At 46.5% G+C, this 15,642-nt stretch overlaps 1 protein-coding gene and 2 pseudogenes across 1 annotated transcript; 2 read left to right on the forward strand and 1 right to left on the reverse strand.

Moving 5' to 3' along the window:
• Positions 1 to 584: 584 nt before the first annotated feature.
• On the forward strand, positions 585 to 3,566 carry LOC119321785. The gene is made up of 2 exons (XM_037595327.1): positions 585 to 2,778; positions 3,253 to 3,566. Exon 1 carries the CDS (start codon positions 618 to 620, stop codon positions 1,650 to 1,652), a length of 1,035 nt encoding a protein of 344 aa, XP_037451224.1. The 5' UTR covers positions 585 to 617; the 3' UTR covers positions 1,653 to 2,778; positions 3,253 to 3,566.
• A 4,353-nt stretch (positions 3,567 to 7,919) lies between these two features.
• On the reverse strand, positions 7,920 to 8,058 carry LOC119327066 (annotated as a pseudogene).
• A 2,558-nt stretch (positions 8,059 to 10,616) lies between these two features.
• LOC119327072 lies at positions 10,617 to 10,755 on the forward strand (annotated as a pseudogene).
• The last annotated feature ends 4,887 nt before the right edge of the window (positions 10,756 to 15,642 follow it).

A 15,642-nucleotide genomic window follows, 5' to 3' on the forward strand; every position in this document is an offset into this window, starting at 1 on the left:
ATTTTCTTTTTTCATTTTGCAATGCCCATGAAAAATGAAGTGAATTACGCCCTCAGGTCGTTGTGTGAACGAGAGAATGATTTAAATCTCTACCGACAGCCATTATTTCTATTTAAAGAAATAATACTAGTATATCAGACCCAGGTCGGCATTGACAATTTGGATGATAGGCGCGTGGTCATGTGACCTTGCACAACTTCAGGAGCGTGTTCATGTGGCCTTGCACATCTTGAGGTCATTACGAAGATAGACTAAGACAATAGTAGGTTTCGTTTAGAGCCAGTGTTCATGTGGCCTTGCACATATCGAGGTCATCACAAAGACAATAGTAGGTTTAGAGCCCGTGCTCATGTGGCCTTGCACATCTCGAGGACATTGTGAAGATTGATTAGACATCGACCAGGTCATCATCAAGCCAAGGACAATAATTAAGATTAAGACCTGTGAGGGGGGCCTTGCACATCACGGGGAAGAGAGAAGTCTCCGTCCAACTATAATACATAATACATTTGTATTGAGAGAGACTTAACAGGGCACCGAGATAGGAGTTGGGAGCGTAACCAACCTCATACATCATCCTCACATTTGTATCAACCCACATAGTCTTTCTCGGGAAAATGGAAAATCAAAACCACACAGTGGCCATGGATGCCAAGCTGATGGTGTCCACACACGGTGGCCATGTCAACATGTTGAAGGATGTGCTGAACAAGGAGGATGCCATGGCGACGATGCTTCCCAGTGAGGACCAATCTGGTGCCGCTGCCATCAATCCCCTGCTGCTTCTGTCAGCGCGCAGGGGCTCCTGGGAGGCCCTGAATGCCCTTCTCCAGAGGGAAGACGCAAGGGATCCACCAATGATGATTCCCACTCTTGAATTTCTTGAGTTGGTAGCGGGAGGCAGCGGCGCCCAGGGAAGAAGTGCGGCGTCTGCTGGTCGTGATGTAGAAGAGGGCGTTGACCAGCAGCCTGCTGCTTCGCCTGCAGCTGGAGCACTCCTCAAGGGCGTCACCGCCGACGGGGATACCGCACTACATGCGGTCGCCGGCAACGGCGATTGCCAGAATTTCTTGAAGTATGCCGGCATCGTCTACGACAGGGACAGGGCGCTCCTGTTTGTGCAGAATCACAAGGGTGACACACCCTTGCATTGCGCTGCCCGAGCTGGGAACTCCAAGATGGTTTCTCGTCTCATTGATCTAGCTGCGTGTGAGGGCGACGGCAGGAAGCTGGAGCTCTTGAGGATGGAAAACAAGCGTCAGGAGACGGCCCTGCACGAGGCTGTCCGATTTGAAGACGGTGGAATTCTGGGTCACAAGGAGAGATTATTGCTTGATGCCGCCGACCCCACCGGAGAAGAAAAGAATAAGCGTGGCAAGGCAGAGACAGAGGGTGCCCTAAATGAAGACGGTAAAAGTCCGGTCGCCGCACCGGAAGAACAGGCTATTGTCAAGCTGCTGATGGGCGCTGATCGCGAATTGGCTAATTATCCTGCAGGCGGCATTTCACCACTGTACCTAGCCGTCTTGCTGGAGAAGGGTACAATTGCACTGACTTTACACGCAATGAGTGGTGGCAATCTCTCCTATTCCGGAGCAGACGGACAAAATGCCTTGCATCTTAGTATTCTTCGAGATACAGGTACCCGCTAAACACTAGCAACTATTTTTGGAACTTGCGTGCCCATTTATTTTTCACCTACTCTAGCAACGGTATACCCCATTTAGTTCACTTGCTTCCTCACATTTTTTTTACCTATCTATTTTTTGACTGGTTTTAAGTTATATCGTTGCTTATCTATACACTAGCATTGTGTACTGCGCAATTGAGCCATATATGTCTTTGATCATCTGTTGTTTGGGGGCACCGGAAAAGGTGAAATCCCAATTGCACGACCACAACATATATCTACGTGGAGCGTGCTTGTGATGTTTAAGGCGTTGATCGATTTGTTTGTCATGTAGCTGTGCATTCTCATTTGTTTTGTGGAAATACCAAAGGATGAACCTTCGCTGGGAAGGAGCTCCCAGCGAACGTCCCTACGGCCTTGTGATCGAAATCAAACAGATGACATTTTTTTTTAAAAAATTACACTGTTCACTGGCAATTTTTCTTTCCGTACATGGCCAGCCCCTAGCAAACGCATGACCTTTTTTAGTTGTTTTGGCATGGCAACTCTGACGTTTGTTGTCAATTTCTCTCACAGCAAACGATATTCACGTCCTTGTTTTGGAACAAAAAAGAGTCCGCCACAATTCAAATCCAAGCCTTATGATTTTGAAGTCAGGGTTCACCAGCTCAACAACCAGATATTTTATTTGTTCTCTGGGAATTTCTAGCATGTTACTCTGTTTTTCTTCTTGTTATGCTTTTAGTTGTTTTGGACTACTCTTTATGATCACCTTATTGTTCAACCTTCAGGTTATGTTTACCCTTCTCTTGTTAAAGATCTTTGGGTTCCTGGAACCAAAATTTGGGATAATAATTTGATTTCTTCTCTTTTCCGACAGCCTCTTGCTACTGCTATTATTCAAACTGATATTATTCAAGAGGACTGTCCGGATATACTTTGCTGGGATCTAACACCTAATGACAATTGTACTTCCAAATCCACTTATAAATTGTGCTTGCAGGACATTCATGCTAATCCTAGATCTGCTCCTTCTCAAGTTTCTTTGCAGATTAAAAATCTTCTAAAGCTGATTTGGAAGCAAAAGACAATAATTCCTAGAGTCAAGACTTTTGCTTGGAGGCTTCTCCGGGAGGCCCTTCCCACAGGTTTGAGAGCTGGCCGCTTTTCTATACATATCTCTCAATTTTGTTGCAGATGTGGACAGCAAGAAGATGAGATGCATTTGTTTTTTCTTTGCGACTTTGCTAGAGCTGCTTGGTTCTCTTCTCCTTGGTGCATTAGAACAGATGCACTAATTCAAGCCAATCCTACTATTCATAGCGTTTTACATGCTTTAATTAACATGAATAATTCCCATGCATATGTGCCTAACATTCTCAATTTTTTGTGGTGCCTATGAAAAGCTCGGAATGACCATCTTTTCAATAGGAAGAGAGCTCTTCCCTGTCAAATTCATATTGCTGCTAAAGCTCTCGATGTTGAATTGAATGATAATATGCATGTTTCTCTCCAAAATAACGTTGTTTGTGTTGTGCCTACTGTTAACCAGCTACCTGTGCATGGAAAAACAATTAAGTCTGATCTTCTGCTAACAGGACCAAGAGTTTACTCTGATGCAGCTTTCAGGTGCAAAAAAATCCCTGGTTTAACTCAAGGAATGGTGGCTACTAGTATCGGAGTCTACCTTTGTTTGCCACAAGACCCGACGGAAATCAATGTTCAGATTCAAGCGTCTTCTGCGGATACAGATTCTCCTTTGAAAGCGGAAGCTTTGGCTCTTCTTTTGGCGGCTCAAGTGGCTAATCGCCTTAATATTTCTCAGCCTACTTTCCTCACCGACTGTCTCTCTTTGGCATCGTTTGCTGCTTCTTCTAAGGCTTCTGATGTTGCCATCCCCTGGGCTATCAGGAAAATACTAGCTGAATTTTTCTTCTTCTCCTTGTGCGATTGCGGAAACGTCTCACCTCGTTGGAGGCGACAGGTTCGTGTTAAATAAGCAGGGGCGCACCTCCCTGATACAACGCATACATTGAGTTGTTACAGAGATTGAGACTTGGAGAACAAGAGATAGAATCGGTTACAACTAGGTAGAGATAAGAGAGAATCCTACTACCCAACTACCAAGCTAATCTATATCAAAACAACTCAAGGAGAGGTGCGGTCGGTGCACATTGGCACGTTACATGACATGTTTAACACCCTCCCTTAATCACAACTTCATCAAGTTGAGATTATATTTGAAGGCTTCAAAACTCCTTGTTGGCAATGGCTTTGTGAACCCATCTGCAACCTGATCTCTGGAGTGTATAAACCGAATATCAAGCTGTTTTTGAGCAACCCTTTCGCGGACAAAATGAAAATCTATCTCAATGTGTTTTGTTCTTGCATGAAACACAGGGTTGGCAGACAGATAGGTGGCACCAAGATTGTCACACCATAAACAAGGAGCTTGCTTACTTTTCACACCAAGTTCCTTAAGCATGGACTGCACCCAAATGATTTTAGCTGTGGCATTTGCTAGTGCCTTGTATTCTGCCTCTATACTTGACCTAGAAATTGTTGCTTGCTTTCTAGCACACCAGGAGATCAAGTTAGGCCCAAAAAATATTGCAAAACCACCAGTGGAACGCCTGTCATCTAGGCATCCTGCCCAATCAGAGTCAGAGAAGGCACTGACAAGTGTAGAAGATGACCTGCTGAAACTGAGACCAACACTCAAAGTATTTTTGACATATCTTACTATACGTTTCGCAACAGCCAAATGAACAGTAGTGGGTGCATGAAGGAACTGACAGACTTTATTGACAGCAAAAGAAATATCAGGCCTGGTTAGAGTGAGATATTGAAGTGCTCCTACCAAGCTTCTGTATTTTGTGCTGTCTTCTTGACTCAAGAGTGTACCTTCTGTAAGAGATAGTTTCTCTGAGCTGGATAATGGAGTGGATGTAGGTTTACAACCTTGCAGACCAGCCTTCTTGACTAGGTCAGTGGCATACTTTTCCTGAGAGAGATGAAGTCCATCCTTGTGTTTCTTCACCTCAATTCCAAGGAAATAATGCAAGTCTCCAAGATCCTTTAGAGCAAAGTCTGCCCCCAAGTCTTTCAACAGTCCTGTGATTGCTTCATCAGATGAACTTGTCATAATGATATCATCAACATATATGAGGACAAATATGCATGTGTTGGACTTGTTGTAAATAAACAGTGAGGTGTCAGACTTTGAAGGGACAAAGCCAAGAGTTTGCATTTTGTGACAAAGACGAGAATACCAAGCCCGTGGAGCTTGCTTTAGACCGTATAATGCCTTATCAAGTTTGCACACATGAGAGGGGTTGCTTTTACTTTCAAACCCAGGAGGTTGCTTCATGTACACTTCCTCTTCCAGAACACCATGGAGGAACGCGTTCGGTACGTCTAGTTGTCTGAGACTCCAGCCCCTGGAAACAACAATAGACAGGACAAGACGAATATTTGCAGCTTTTACAACTGGGCTAAACGTATCTTCGTAGTCTATACCATACCGTTGCTTGAAGCCTTTTGCAACTAGTCTAGCTTTGTATCGATCAATAGTTCCATCAGACTTTCTTTTGATTCGAAATACCCACTTGCAATCAATTAAGTTTTTACCTTGCTGTGGAGGAACCAAATGCCATGTATTATTTTTCTTTAGTGCAATAAACTCTTCATTCATTGCCTTCTGCCACCGTTCATCACCAAGAGCTTGTTCAAGTGTGTTTGGTTCACCTGGTTCGCCTGTGGAACAGATCATGCCATATTTATTTATATGCTTATAATCAACAGGTTGTATTACCCCTTCTTGAAGCCGTGTGCGACGTGGTGATGGGGTGATCTATAGATTAGCCGCAGAAGATCCTGTGGGCTGAACAGGAGTTGCCGTTGCCGATCCCGAGAGGGATTCACTGACCGTTGCAGCCGAATCTGCAGGGCTTGGATCTTCTGTGGCAGGACATGGCGTTGAATCCTCAGTAGCAGCAGATCCCGGTGAAGGAGGCAGCTCATAATTGCTGCATGATGGCGTATCAGCCTCGTGACACGCGCGTGTCAGCCGGTCTCGTCCGTTGGATTCAGCACCAGTGCGGGGCACCATGGCCGCATCTGCTCCTGGTCCCACCTCGGTCGGGCGAACCGGGGCGTGGCGCGCGTAGCACCGCGGGTGGGCGCCGAATCGCGCGTTGCCCAGACCCGTCGCAGGGGGCCGCGTGTCAGGCGCGGATTGGAGCGGTGCGGGAGACGCGTCTCGACCGATTGAAGGCGACCGCGTGGCGCGCCCAGAGGCGGTCGGCACGGGGCAGAATCCTGGCGCGACTGGCGCGACTGGCGCGTCTACACCTGCGGATCCCGAGGAGGATCCGATCTGCCGCGCCTGCCGAACGGATCCCGAGGCGGATCTGCCTCCCGTCTCGCGACACATGAGATGTCGTTCATAGGAGGCGTTTTCTTCGCCGTTTTCGCCACTGTTTGCTTCATTGTTTTCCCTGGTTTCTCCTGTTTCATCACAAAACTCAAAGGTGCCATTAGTAAGAGGATGTATCAGTGGTTGATCATCATAGTTTAGTCCCCCTTGATCAATGCCGGAGAGGTGAGGAGAGAGGAGTAAAATTTCCTCACGAAGAAGTGCGCCGGCATTTGGATGGAGGTCAGCGAAGGGAAACTTCGTTTCATCAAAAACGACATCCCTGGAGATGTAGACGCGACCGGTGGAGACATCTAGGCATTTGACACCTTTGTGCTGAGCACTATACCCTAAGAAGACACATTGCTTGGAGCGAAACATAAGCTTGCATTTGTTGTATGGGCGAAGGTTGGGCCAACAGGCACATCCGAAGACACGAAGAGATGTGTAGTCGGGTTTTGTGTGAAGGAGACGTTCCAATGGAGTTTCATGGTTGATAACACGACTAGGAAGCATGTTAATGATATGAACGGCAGTGAGAAAAGCCTCATCCCAAAACTTGAGGGGCATGGATGCACCAGCGAGGAGGGCTAAGCCAACCTCAACTATATGTCTGTGCTTGCGTTCAGTTGAGCCATTCTGTTGATGGGCATGCGGGCATGACACGTGATGTGAGATGCCAAGGGTTTGGAAGAAGGAGTTGAGTTTTTCGTACTCCCCTCCCCAGTCCGATTGGACTGCAATAATTTTACGTTCAAATTTTTCTTTCAACTAGAGCTTGGAAGTTTTGGAAAACTTGAAAGACATCGGATCTTTTCTTGAGGAGATAGATCCATGAAAATTTGCTGTAGTCATCTATGAAGCTTACGTAATAAGTGTGTCTACCAACAGAACTAGGGGCAGGGCCCCAAACATCAGAGAAGATTAATTGCAGAGGATTGGTAGAAACACTAGTAGATATAGGGTAAGACAACTGATGACTTTTTGCTCGTTGACAAGAATCATAAATGGTTTCAAGATCACGCTCACCAACATACGGGAGCTTATTTTTCCTAGGTAATTTTTCAACTAAAGAGAAAGCAGCATGTCCTAGTCGATCGTGCCACCGTGTTGACGAAAGTTTGGCAACACCAAAGGCTCGTTTATTGAATCTTGGATGCTCCGGAAGCAATGGATAGAGGCCTCGAACGCATCTACCTCGATAAAGTATTTTCTTCGTGGCCTGGTCCTTGATCAAGAAAAAGAAAGGATGAAATTCAAGGAAGACATGATTGTCAATGGCAATTCTATGAATAGAAAGTAGATTCTTGTCGGCACTAGGAACATGCAAAATTTTCTTTAGATGAATTTTACGGCGAGGGATACTAAAAAACGAGTGACCAACATGACTGATCCTCATACCTTCACCGTTGGCAGTGTAGATTTGATCTTTTCCACGGTACTTCTCCTTCATAGTGACCTTCTCGAGCTCGTTTGTGATGTGATTGGTAGCACCACTGTCGACATACCAGTTTGTGTCGATGCCGTAGGAGCCATCCGCAGCTGCAGCAACTTTGTCCTCATCTTGGGAGTCGTCGTCATCTTCATCGTAGCGGTACCAGCAGTCTTTGGCCTTGTGCCCAAGCTTGCCGCAGATCTGGCAGCGAGGGGCATCCGGACGAGACCTGGTGGAGCTGCCGCCGCGACGAGATTTGGGGTTGGTGGAGCGACCGCCGCGCGAGTTGGAGGAGCCACCACCATTGCTGGCGCCTCCGGGACGCCCTGTTGTGCGAGGAGAGCCGCGAGATCGAGGGGCACCGCCACGACCGCGAGATGCAGCGTTAGCCGAGGACTTGAAGCCGCCGGCGGAGCCATGGAACTGGGCCATGCGCTGATCGAAGTTACTCAGCATGGCATAGAGCTCATCAAGTGTGACGGGCGTGACTCGGGCGTCGAGGGCGGAGACGAGCGGCTGGTAGTCGATGTCGAGCCCATGGAGAATGTACGAGATCAACTCGTCATCTTGGATGGGTTTCCCGGCGGCGGCGAGTTCATCAGCAAGGCCGCACAGGGAGGCGAAGTAGGCGGCGACCGACTGGTTGCCCTTCTGTGCATTGATGAGCGCAGTGCGGATGTTGTTGACGCGGCTGAGTGAGCGGGACGAGAACATGCCCGCCAATGCCACCCAAAGTTCACGCGCCGTGGTGATCGCGGTGACCGCGACCAGAACCTCCTTCGAGAGAGTACTCAGCAGGTAGCCGAGCACTTGTTGCTCCTCCCTGACCCAGAGAGGGTGGACAGGGTTGGGCGCAGAAGTCTCCTTGCCGTCTTTGTCCTTGGTGACGTGGAGTCTGGCCGGTTCCGGCGAGGTGCCGTCGACGTAGCCGAAGACACCGGCGCCCCGCGGGTGGGGTGTGACCTGCGTGCGCCAGAGCACGTAATTCGTGCGGTTGAGCTTCTCGGTGACCTGGCCATTGAGGCTAGGTTGGGAGGCGCCGGATGAAGACATGGCTATGCACTAGATGCAATCGGGGTAGCTAGCTAGATTGAAGAGCAAGGGCTCTGATTACCATGTGCGATTGCGGAAACGTCTTACCTCGTTGGAGGCGACGGGTTCGTGCTAAATAAGCAGGGGCGCACCTCCCTGGTACAATGCATACATTGAGTTGTTACAGAGATTGAGACTTGGAGAACAAGAGATAGAATCGGTTACAACTAGGTAGAGATAAGAGAGAATCCTACTACCCAACTACCAAGCTAATCTATATCAAAACAACTCAAGGAGAGGTGCGGTCGGTGCACATTGGCACGTTACATGACATGTTTAACACTCTTCTGATCTTCATGCTCAGGTGTTTCACATTTCTAGGGAGATCAATGGGATTGCCCACAATATGGCTCAACAGGTTCTTAGGCCTAATCTAGGACCTGACATATGCTGTTTTGCCTCAGCTCATCGAAATGGATCTTGCCCTGTAGTTTCTCTTCTTTCCAATTTTCAGTTCCAGGGATTTGTAATCCATGCTGTACATTGTTATTGAGCTGAATAGTAAAGTTTGGCGCTTTGTGCGCCTTCTGTTGTTCAAAAAAAAGTAGAGATTTTGAGATGTTCCATGCTAAAACCGCTCTCTAGATAACAGAAAGATAGACATAATCATCTCTACACTTGACGTTGTTGTCGTCTTATACATAGGTACATCTTATACATAGGTAGTACATAATTAAATACATGCCTTGTTCAATGGAATGCTACTGAGATTAAGATAATTCCTACATGATTGAATACACACAATGCAGGCTTTTTTGATTCACTAACCTAAAAAACATATTCTGCACAGTGATGACAGAGTTCCTACTGCATTGGGACAAAAGCCTTACTACACAAGTGGACAAAGATGGGAGCACGCCGCTTCACTTTGCTTCATCGTTGTGGACTCAGTTTTATCGGCAGTATCACTTGCTCTGCAGACCCCATGGTACTATTATGTACGGATTCCCCTGAAATCACCATGGATGCTCGACATAGTATTCAAGGCTAACCCCGCAGCAGTGTATCAAGTAGACAAGAACGGATCTTTCCCCATACATGTGGCTGCCTCTGTAGGTGCCAAAAGTGCCATACTGTTTTTCCAGCGGGAGTGTCCGGATACTGCTGGACTACGTGACGCTAAAGGAAGGACGTTCCTTCATGTTGCCATCGAGAAAAGAAGAATGTTCATAGTCTCCTATGTATGTCGAGATCCATCTTTAGCTTGGATTATCAATATGCAAGACAATGACGGAAACACTGCACTGCACTTAGCTATACAGGCTCAGAGCTTTAGGATGTTCTGTGTGTTAAAAGATAGATTGTAGCGTGTCAACGCGTATGTACGTATATGTGTACGTTCGGTTGTAGTAGGATAACATTGTAACCGAGGGAGGTTGTTGTAGCCGGCCTTATCTCTAGTATAGCTTGGATTAGGGGCCAAGACTTAAACAACCTCCTCAAACTCTCATGTATCTTGTGCTATATATTAACACGAATGCGTCCCTGATGAGATCATCAAACGCTTAGCCTATTTTCTTATATGGTAATCAGAGCCTACCTCGGTTGCATCCATGGCGAACTCATCCACAAATTTGTTCCCCTCATCTCCTTTTGCACACTTCGCCACAGAGAAGCTCACGAGAGGAAACGAGGCACTCTGGCGCGCCACCGTCCTCTCAGCCATCCGGGGGGCGCAGATGGCGGCCTTCATCGACCTCGAGCAGGAGGTGCCACCCATGCACACGGAGGTCACCTCCTCCGACGGCAAGACCAAGACCAAGGCTCCGAACCCGGAGTTCAGCGTGTGGTATGCGCGAGATCAGCAGGTTTTCTCCTACCTGCTGACAACGCTGCCGCGCGAGATGGCCATCCAAGTTGCAACATGCCATACCGCAGCTGAGCTGTGGAACACTGTGCAAGGGATGCTGGCATCGCATACCCGCGCACAGACCGTCAACGTCAGGATTGCCCTGGCGAACCTCCAGAAGGGCAACCTCTCCGTCGCTGAATATGTCGGTAAGGTTAGAACACTTTGTGATGAACTAGCTGCTTCAGGGAAGAAGGTGGACAAGGAAGATGTCGTCTCCCACATCCTCGCTGGACTTGACGAGGAGTTTGATCCCGTGGTGTCTGCCATGTGCTCACGGGTCGAGCCTGTTGGGGTGCCGGAGTTGTACTCGCAGCTCCTAAGCTTTGAGACTCGCATGAACCTGTGTGGCGGGTCTTCTCAGTCTTCTGCAAACGCGGCGGCGCGCGGGCGCTTCAACAAGACAAACGGCGGCGGCGGTGACCGCGGCCATGGCTTCCCCAACAAACAAGGCGGCGGTGGCGACAGAGATCGCAACCGCAACTACTCCAAGCCACTCAACCATGGAAATGGGGGAGGTGGTGGCAACGAAGGCGGCAGCGGCGGGAACTACAACAACAATCCCTCTGCCAAGCCTACGTGCCAGATTTGCGGCAAGATTGGACACCCTGCATGGAAGTGTTGGAAGAGGTATGACTCGTCCTACCAGGGGGGAGAAGAACAGCAGCATCAGCGCTCGGCAAACATGGCGGCCCCCCAGTATGGAGTCGATACCAATTGTTATCTTGACAGCGGCGCGACAGATCACATCACGGGAGACTTGGAGAAGCTGACAGTTCGCGACCGCTACACGGGAAACAAGCAAATCCACACAGCTAGTGGATCAGGTATGACTATTGCCCACATCGGTCAATCACACATACATACCCCTGAACGAGATCTTGTTCTTAAAATCATCCTTCATGTTCCTGAAGCCGATAAAAGTTTAATCTCTGCTAGTCGTCTTTCTGTTGATAACAACTCCTTCATTGAGATTCACCCCTACTCTTTTTTTGTTAAGGATCGGCAACAAAGAGAACCCTTCTTCGCAGCAGGGGTAGACAAGGTCTATACCCTGTAAAACACATGGAACAAGATGCCAAGAAGCATGTGCTCAGTGTCACCTCTCCATCTTTGGACAGATGGCACCGGCATCTAGGACACCCTTCTTCAATTATTGTTAGCAAAATAATTAGCCAGAATAAGCTTCCATGTGTTAGTCTATCGAATAATGAACTTGTCTGTGATGCTTGCCAAAAGGGAAAAAGCCACCAGTTACCATATCCAAAATCTATAAGTGAATCCAAGTTTCCTTTGGGACTTATCTTTTCTGATGTATGGGGACCAGCTGTTGAATCAGTAGGTAGAAAAAAAATACTATGTGAGCTTCATAGATGATTTCAGTAAGTTCACATGGATCTACCTAATCAAACATAAGTCAGAAGTTTTTCAAAAATTTCATGACTTTCAAAACCTTGTTGAGAGACAATTCAGTAGGAAAATTCTTGCTCTTCAAACAGATTGGGGGGGGGGAGAATATGAGAAACTGAATTCCTTTTTTACTGAAATAGGGATATCCCATCATGTTTCGTGTCCCCATGCTCATCAGCAGAATGGGTCAGCCGAACGCAAGCATCGTCACATTGTTGAAGTAGGACTCTCTCTACTTGCTCAAGCCTGTATGCCCTTGAAATTTTGGGATGAGGCTTTCATTGCTGCTACCTATCTCATCAATAGGTTGCCTAGTAAAGTGATCAAGTTTGAAACTCCACTTGGAAAATTGTTCAATGAAACAACCAATTATTCATCTCTTAGAATTTTTGGGTGCGCTTGCTGGCCAAATTTGCGTCCATACAATTCACACAAACTTCAATTTCGCTCTAAAAGGTGTGCCTTTCTTGGTTACAGTAACCTGCATAAAGGCTTCAAGTGCCTAGATATTTCTACCGGGCGTGTATACATCTCAAGAGATGTTGTCTTTGATGAAACAATTTTTCCCTTCTCTGAATTACACCCAAATGCCGGCGCTCGCCTACGGGCAGAGATTCTTCTTTTGTCCCCGGAGCTTCTAAATCCAATAGATCACGGGGGTAATGAATGTGTTGATCAATTGGCAACTAGTCATAATACTGATTTACACGGAAAAAATGCTGTTTGTGGTCATGATTTTATGCAGAATCAGCCCTCCACAGGCGCAAGACACGAGGAAGGGACATGCGCTGATCCCGAGAGATCTGGCGCAGACACAGCAGGCGCAGATCCCAGGGAGGATTCACCTGGCAGTGGCAGTCCTGCCGCGCCTGGCATGCAGGAGGAAAACGGCGTGCGGGCTACGAGCATCCTCTCCGCGCGTGACACGTGGACAGAAGCCGGGCCACGAGCGGGTGGGTCCAGCCCGCCCTTGTCTTCACGCGACGATAGCCGGATCGGGTCCGCTGGGTGCGCGACAAGTCCAACGCGTCATAATGAGGCTGGCAGCCCGTCTCGCGGGGAGCCGTCGCCGTCCGCGCCTGATCCAAGGAAGATCGACCGCTCAAGTGTCGAGGCGGATTCCCCTGACCGCTCAGTACAAGGAAGCGGATCTTCTGCGGCCACTGGTGATCCCGATACGGCTATGGGAGGAGGATTTTCTGCAGTCGATTCCACTGGTGTCGCCGGGCCTGCACGAGTAACTCGGTCACAACAAGGTATTTTCAAACCAACAGTTCCCAAGGATGGAATAGTTAGGTATAAGAAAAATTTCAAGTTTGTAAATTTTGCTGCCACCGGTGAACCACAAAGTGTGGTAGAAGCTTTGAGTAACAAAAATTGGAAAAGTGCTATGCATGATGAATATGATGCTCTTATGAGAAATCAAGCATGGCATCTAGTGTCACCTAAGCAAGGAAGAAACATTATAGATTGTAAGTGGGTATATAAAATTAAAAGGAAGTCTGATAGTACAATAGACAGATACAAGGCTAGGTTAGTGGCTAAAGGATTCAAACAAAGATATGGTATTGACTATGAGGACACATTTAGTCCAGTAGTTAAAGCAGCTACTATTAGGCTTGTTTTGTCTGTTGCTGTCTCCAGGGGATGGAACCTTCGTCAATTGGATGTACAGAATGCGTTCTTGCATGGCGTTCTCGAGGAAGAGGTCTATATGCGACAGCCACCTAGTTTTGAGGATGGGTCAAGGCCACATCATGTATGCAGGTTGGACAAAGCTCTGTATGGCCTAAAACAGGCACCCAGGGCATGGTATTCAAGGTTGAGTTCAAAGCTACAACAACTTGGTTTCCAACCATCAAGGGGAGACACTTCTCTGTTCTTCTTTCAGAAAGGGAAGGTGATCATATTTATGTTGATTTATGTTGATGATATAATTGTTGCTAGCTCCTCATCCAAAGCTACCTCGGCCTTGGTGAGAAATTTGAAAAATGAATTTGCAATCAAAGACCTAGGAGAGTTGCATTATTTTCTAGGCATAGAAGTCAAAAGATTAAATGAAGGTGGTATCTTACTTACACAAGAAAAGTATGCCAAAGACATATTGAAGCGTGTAGGGATGACAGATTGTAAGCCCTCTAGCACACCTATGTCTACTACTGAAAAGTTGTCATTGCATGAAGGAGAATTACTAAGTCCAGAAGAAGGAACCAAATATAGAAGTACAGTTGGTGCACTTCAGTACCTAACATTAACAAGGCCAGATATATCCTTCTCTGTTAATAAAGTCTGTCAGTTTTTGCATGCTCCTACTTCTGTTCACTGGACAACCGTAAAGAGAATACTAAGGTATATTCAAGGGAGCGCTGGAATTGGTCTGACAATATGCAAATCTCCTTCAACAACTGTTAGTGCCTTTTCTAATGCAGATTGGGCAGGATGTCTTGATGACAGGAGATCTACTGGAGGCTTTGCTGTGTTCTTTGGTTCAAATCTTATATCATGGACTGCAAAGAAACAGGCAGCAGTCTCACGCTCCAGCACTGAGGCTGAATACAAGTCCTTGGCAAATGCTACTGCTGAGGTGATGTGGGTCGAAACACTTCTTGATGAACTAAAAGTTGAGAGACCACGTGTGTCATACTTGTGGTGTGACAATCTTGGAGCAACATATCTGTCTGCGAATCCTGTATTTCATGCCAGGACAAAGCACATAGAAATTGATTTTCACTTTGTTCGTGAAAGAGTTGCACGAAAGCTTTTGGAGATCAAGTTCATTCCAACTGGAGATCAAGTTGCAGATGGGTTTACTAAACCATTACAAGTTCGACAGCTTCAAACTTTTAAGAACAATCTCAACCTTGACATGTTAAGATTAAGGGAGGATGTTAAAAGATAGATTGTAGCATGTCAACGTGTATGTACATATATGTGTACGTTCGGTTGTAGTAGGATAATATTGTAACCGAGGGAGGTTGTTGTAGCCGGCCTTATCTCTAGTATAGCTTGGATTAGGGGCCAAGACTTAAACAACCTCCTCAAACTCTCATGTATCTTGTGCTATATATTAACACGAATGCGTCCCTGATGAGATCATCAAATGCTTAGCCTATTTTCTTATACTGTGCTCTATTAGGGAATCCAAAGGTGAATTTGATTCTAACAAATAACCACGGGGAAACTCCTCTTGATCTATCCAGAAGTAAGCTTTCACGCGGACTGGGTCATGGACTGGTAATATACTCTCTGCTTTACTTTCAAGTTCGCCCCTTGAGTAAAATGTACTCCCTACGTTTTTAAATTCAAGTATTTTTAGAGATTCAAAAATAGACTACATACGAAGCAAAATGAGTGAATCTACACTCTAAAATATGTCTATATACATCTGTATGTAGTTCGTATTAAAATCTCTAAAAAGACTTGGGGCCTCTTTGATTCGCAGGATTGGAAAAACAAAGGAAAATGAAAAATGTAGGATTGAAATGACATGGCCATTGGATTCTTATAGGATTTTAGTTATTTTGATTGTATCACAGGAAAAATAAAGGATTTCTTTCAAGAGGTTGGAGTGGATGCTAAAATTCCTATGAAATGTAGTACAAATGAATCCTTAGGAAAAAATCCTATAGGATTCAATCCTACGAATCAAACGACCAACGTAGGAAAATTTCCCAAGGATTGTAATCCTTCAAAAATCCTATGAAGATTCTTTGAATCAAAGAGGCCCTTATATTTAGGAACGGAGGGAGTATCATTCATGGCACATTACTTCATTTCGTACTCATATATTCCTATTGGTTTATATTCCA

Source organism: Triticum dicoccoides, chromosome 6B (assembly GCF_002162155.2).
Source record: "Triticum dicoccoides isolate Atlit2015 ecotype Zavitan chromosome 6B, WEW_v2.0, whole genome shotgun sequence".
NCBI lineage: Eukaryota > Viridiplantae > Streptophyta > Magnoliopsida > Poales > Poaceae > Triticum > Triticum dicoccoides.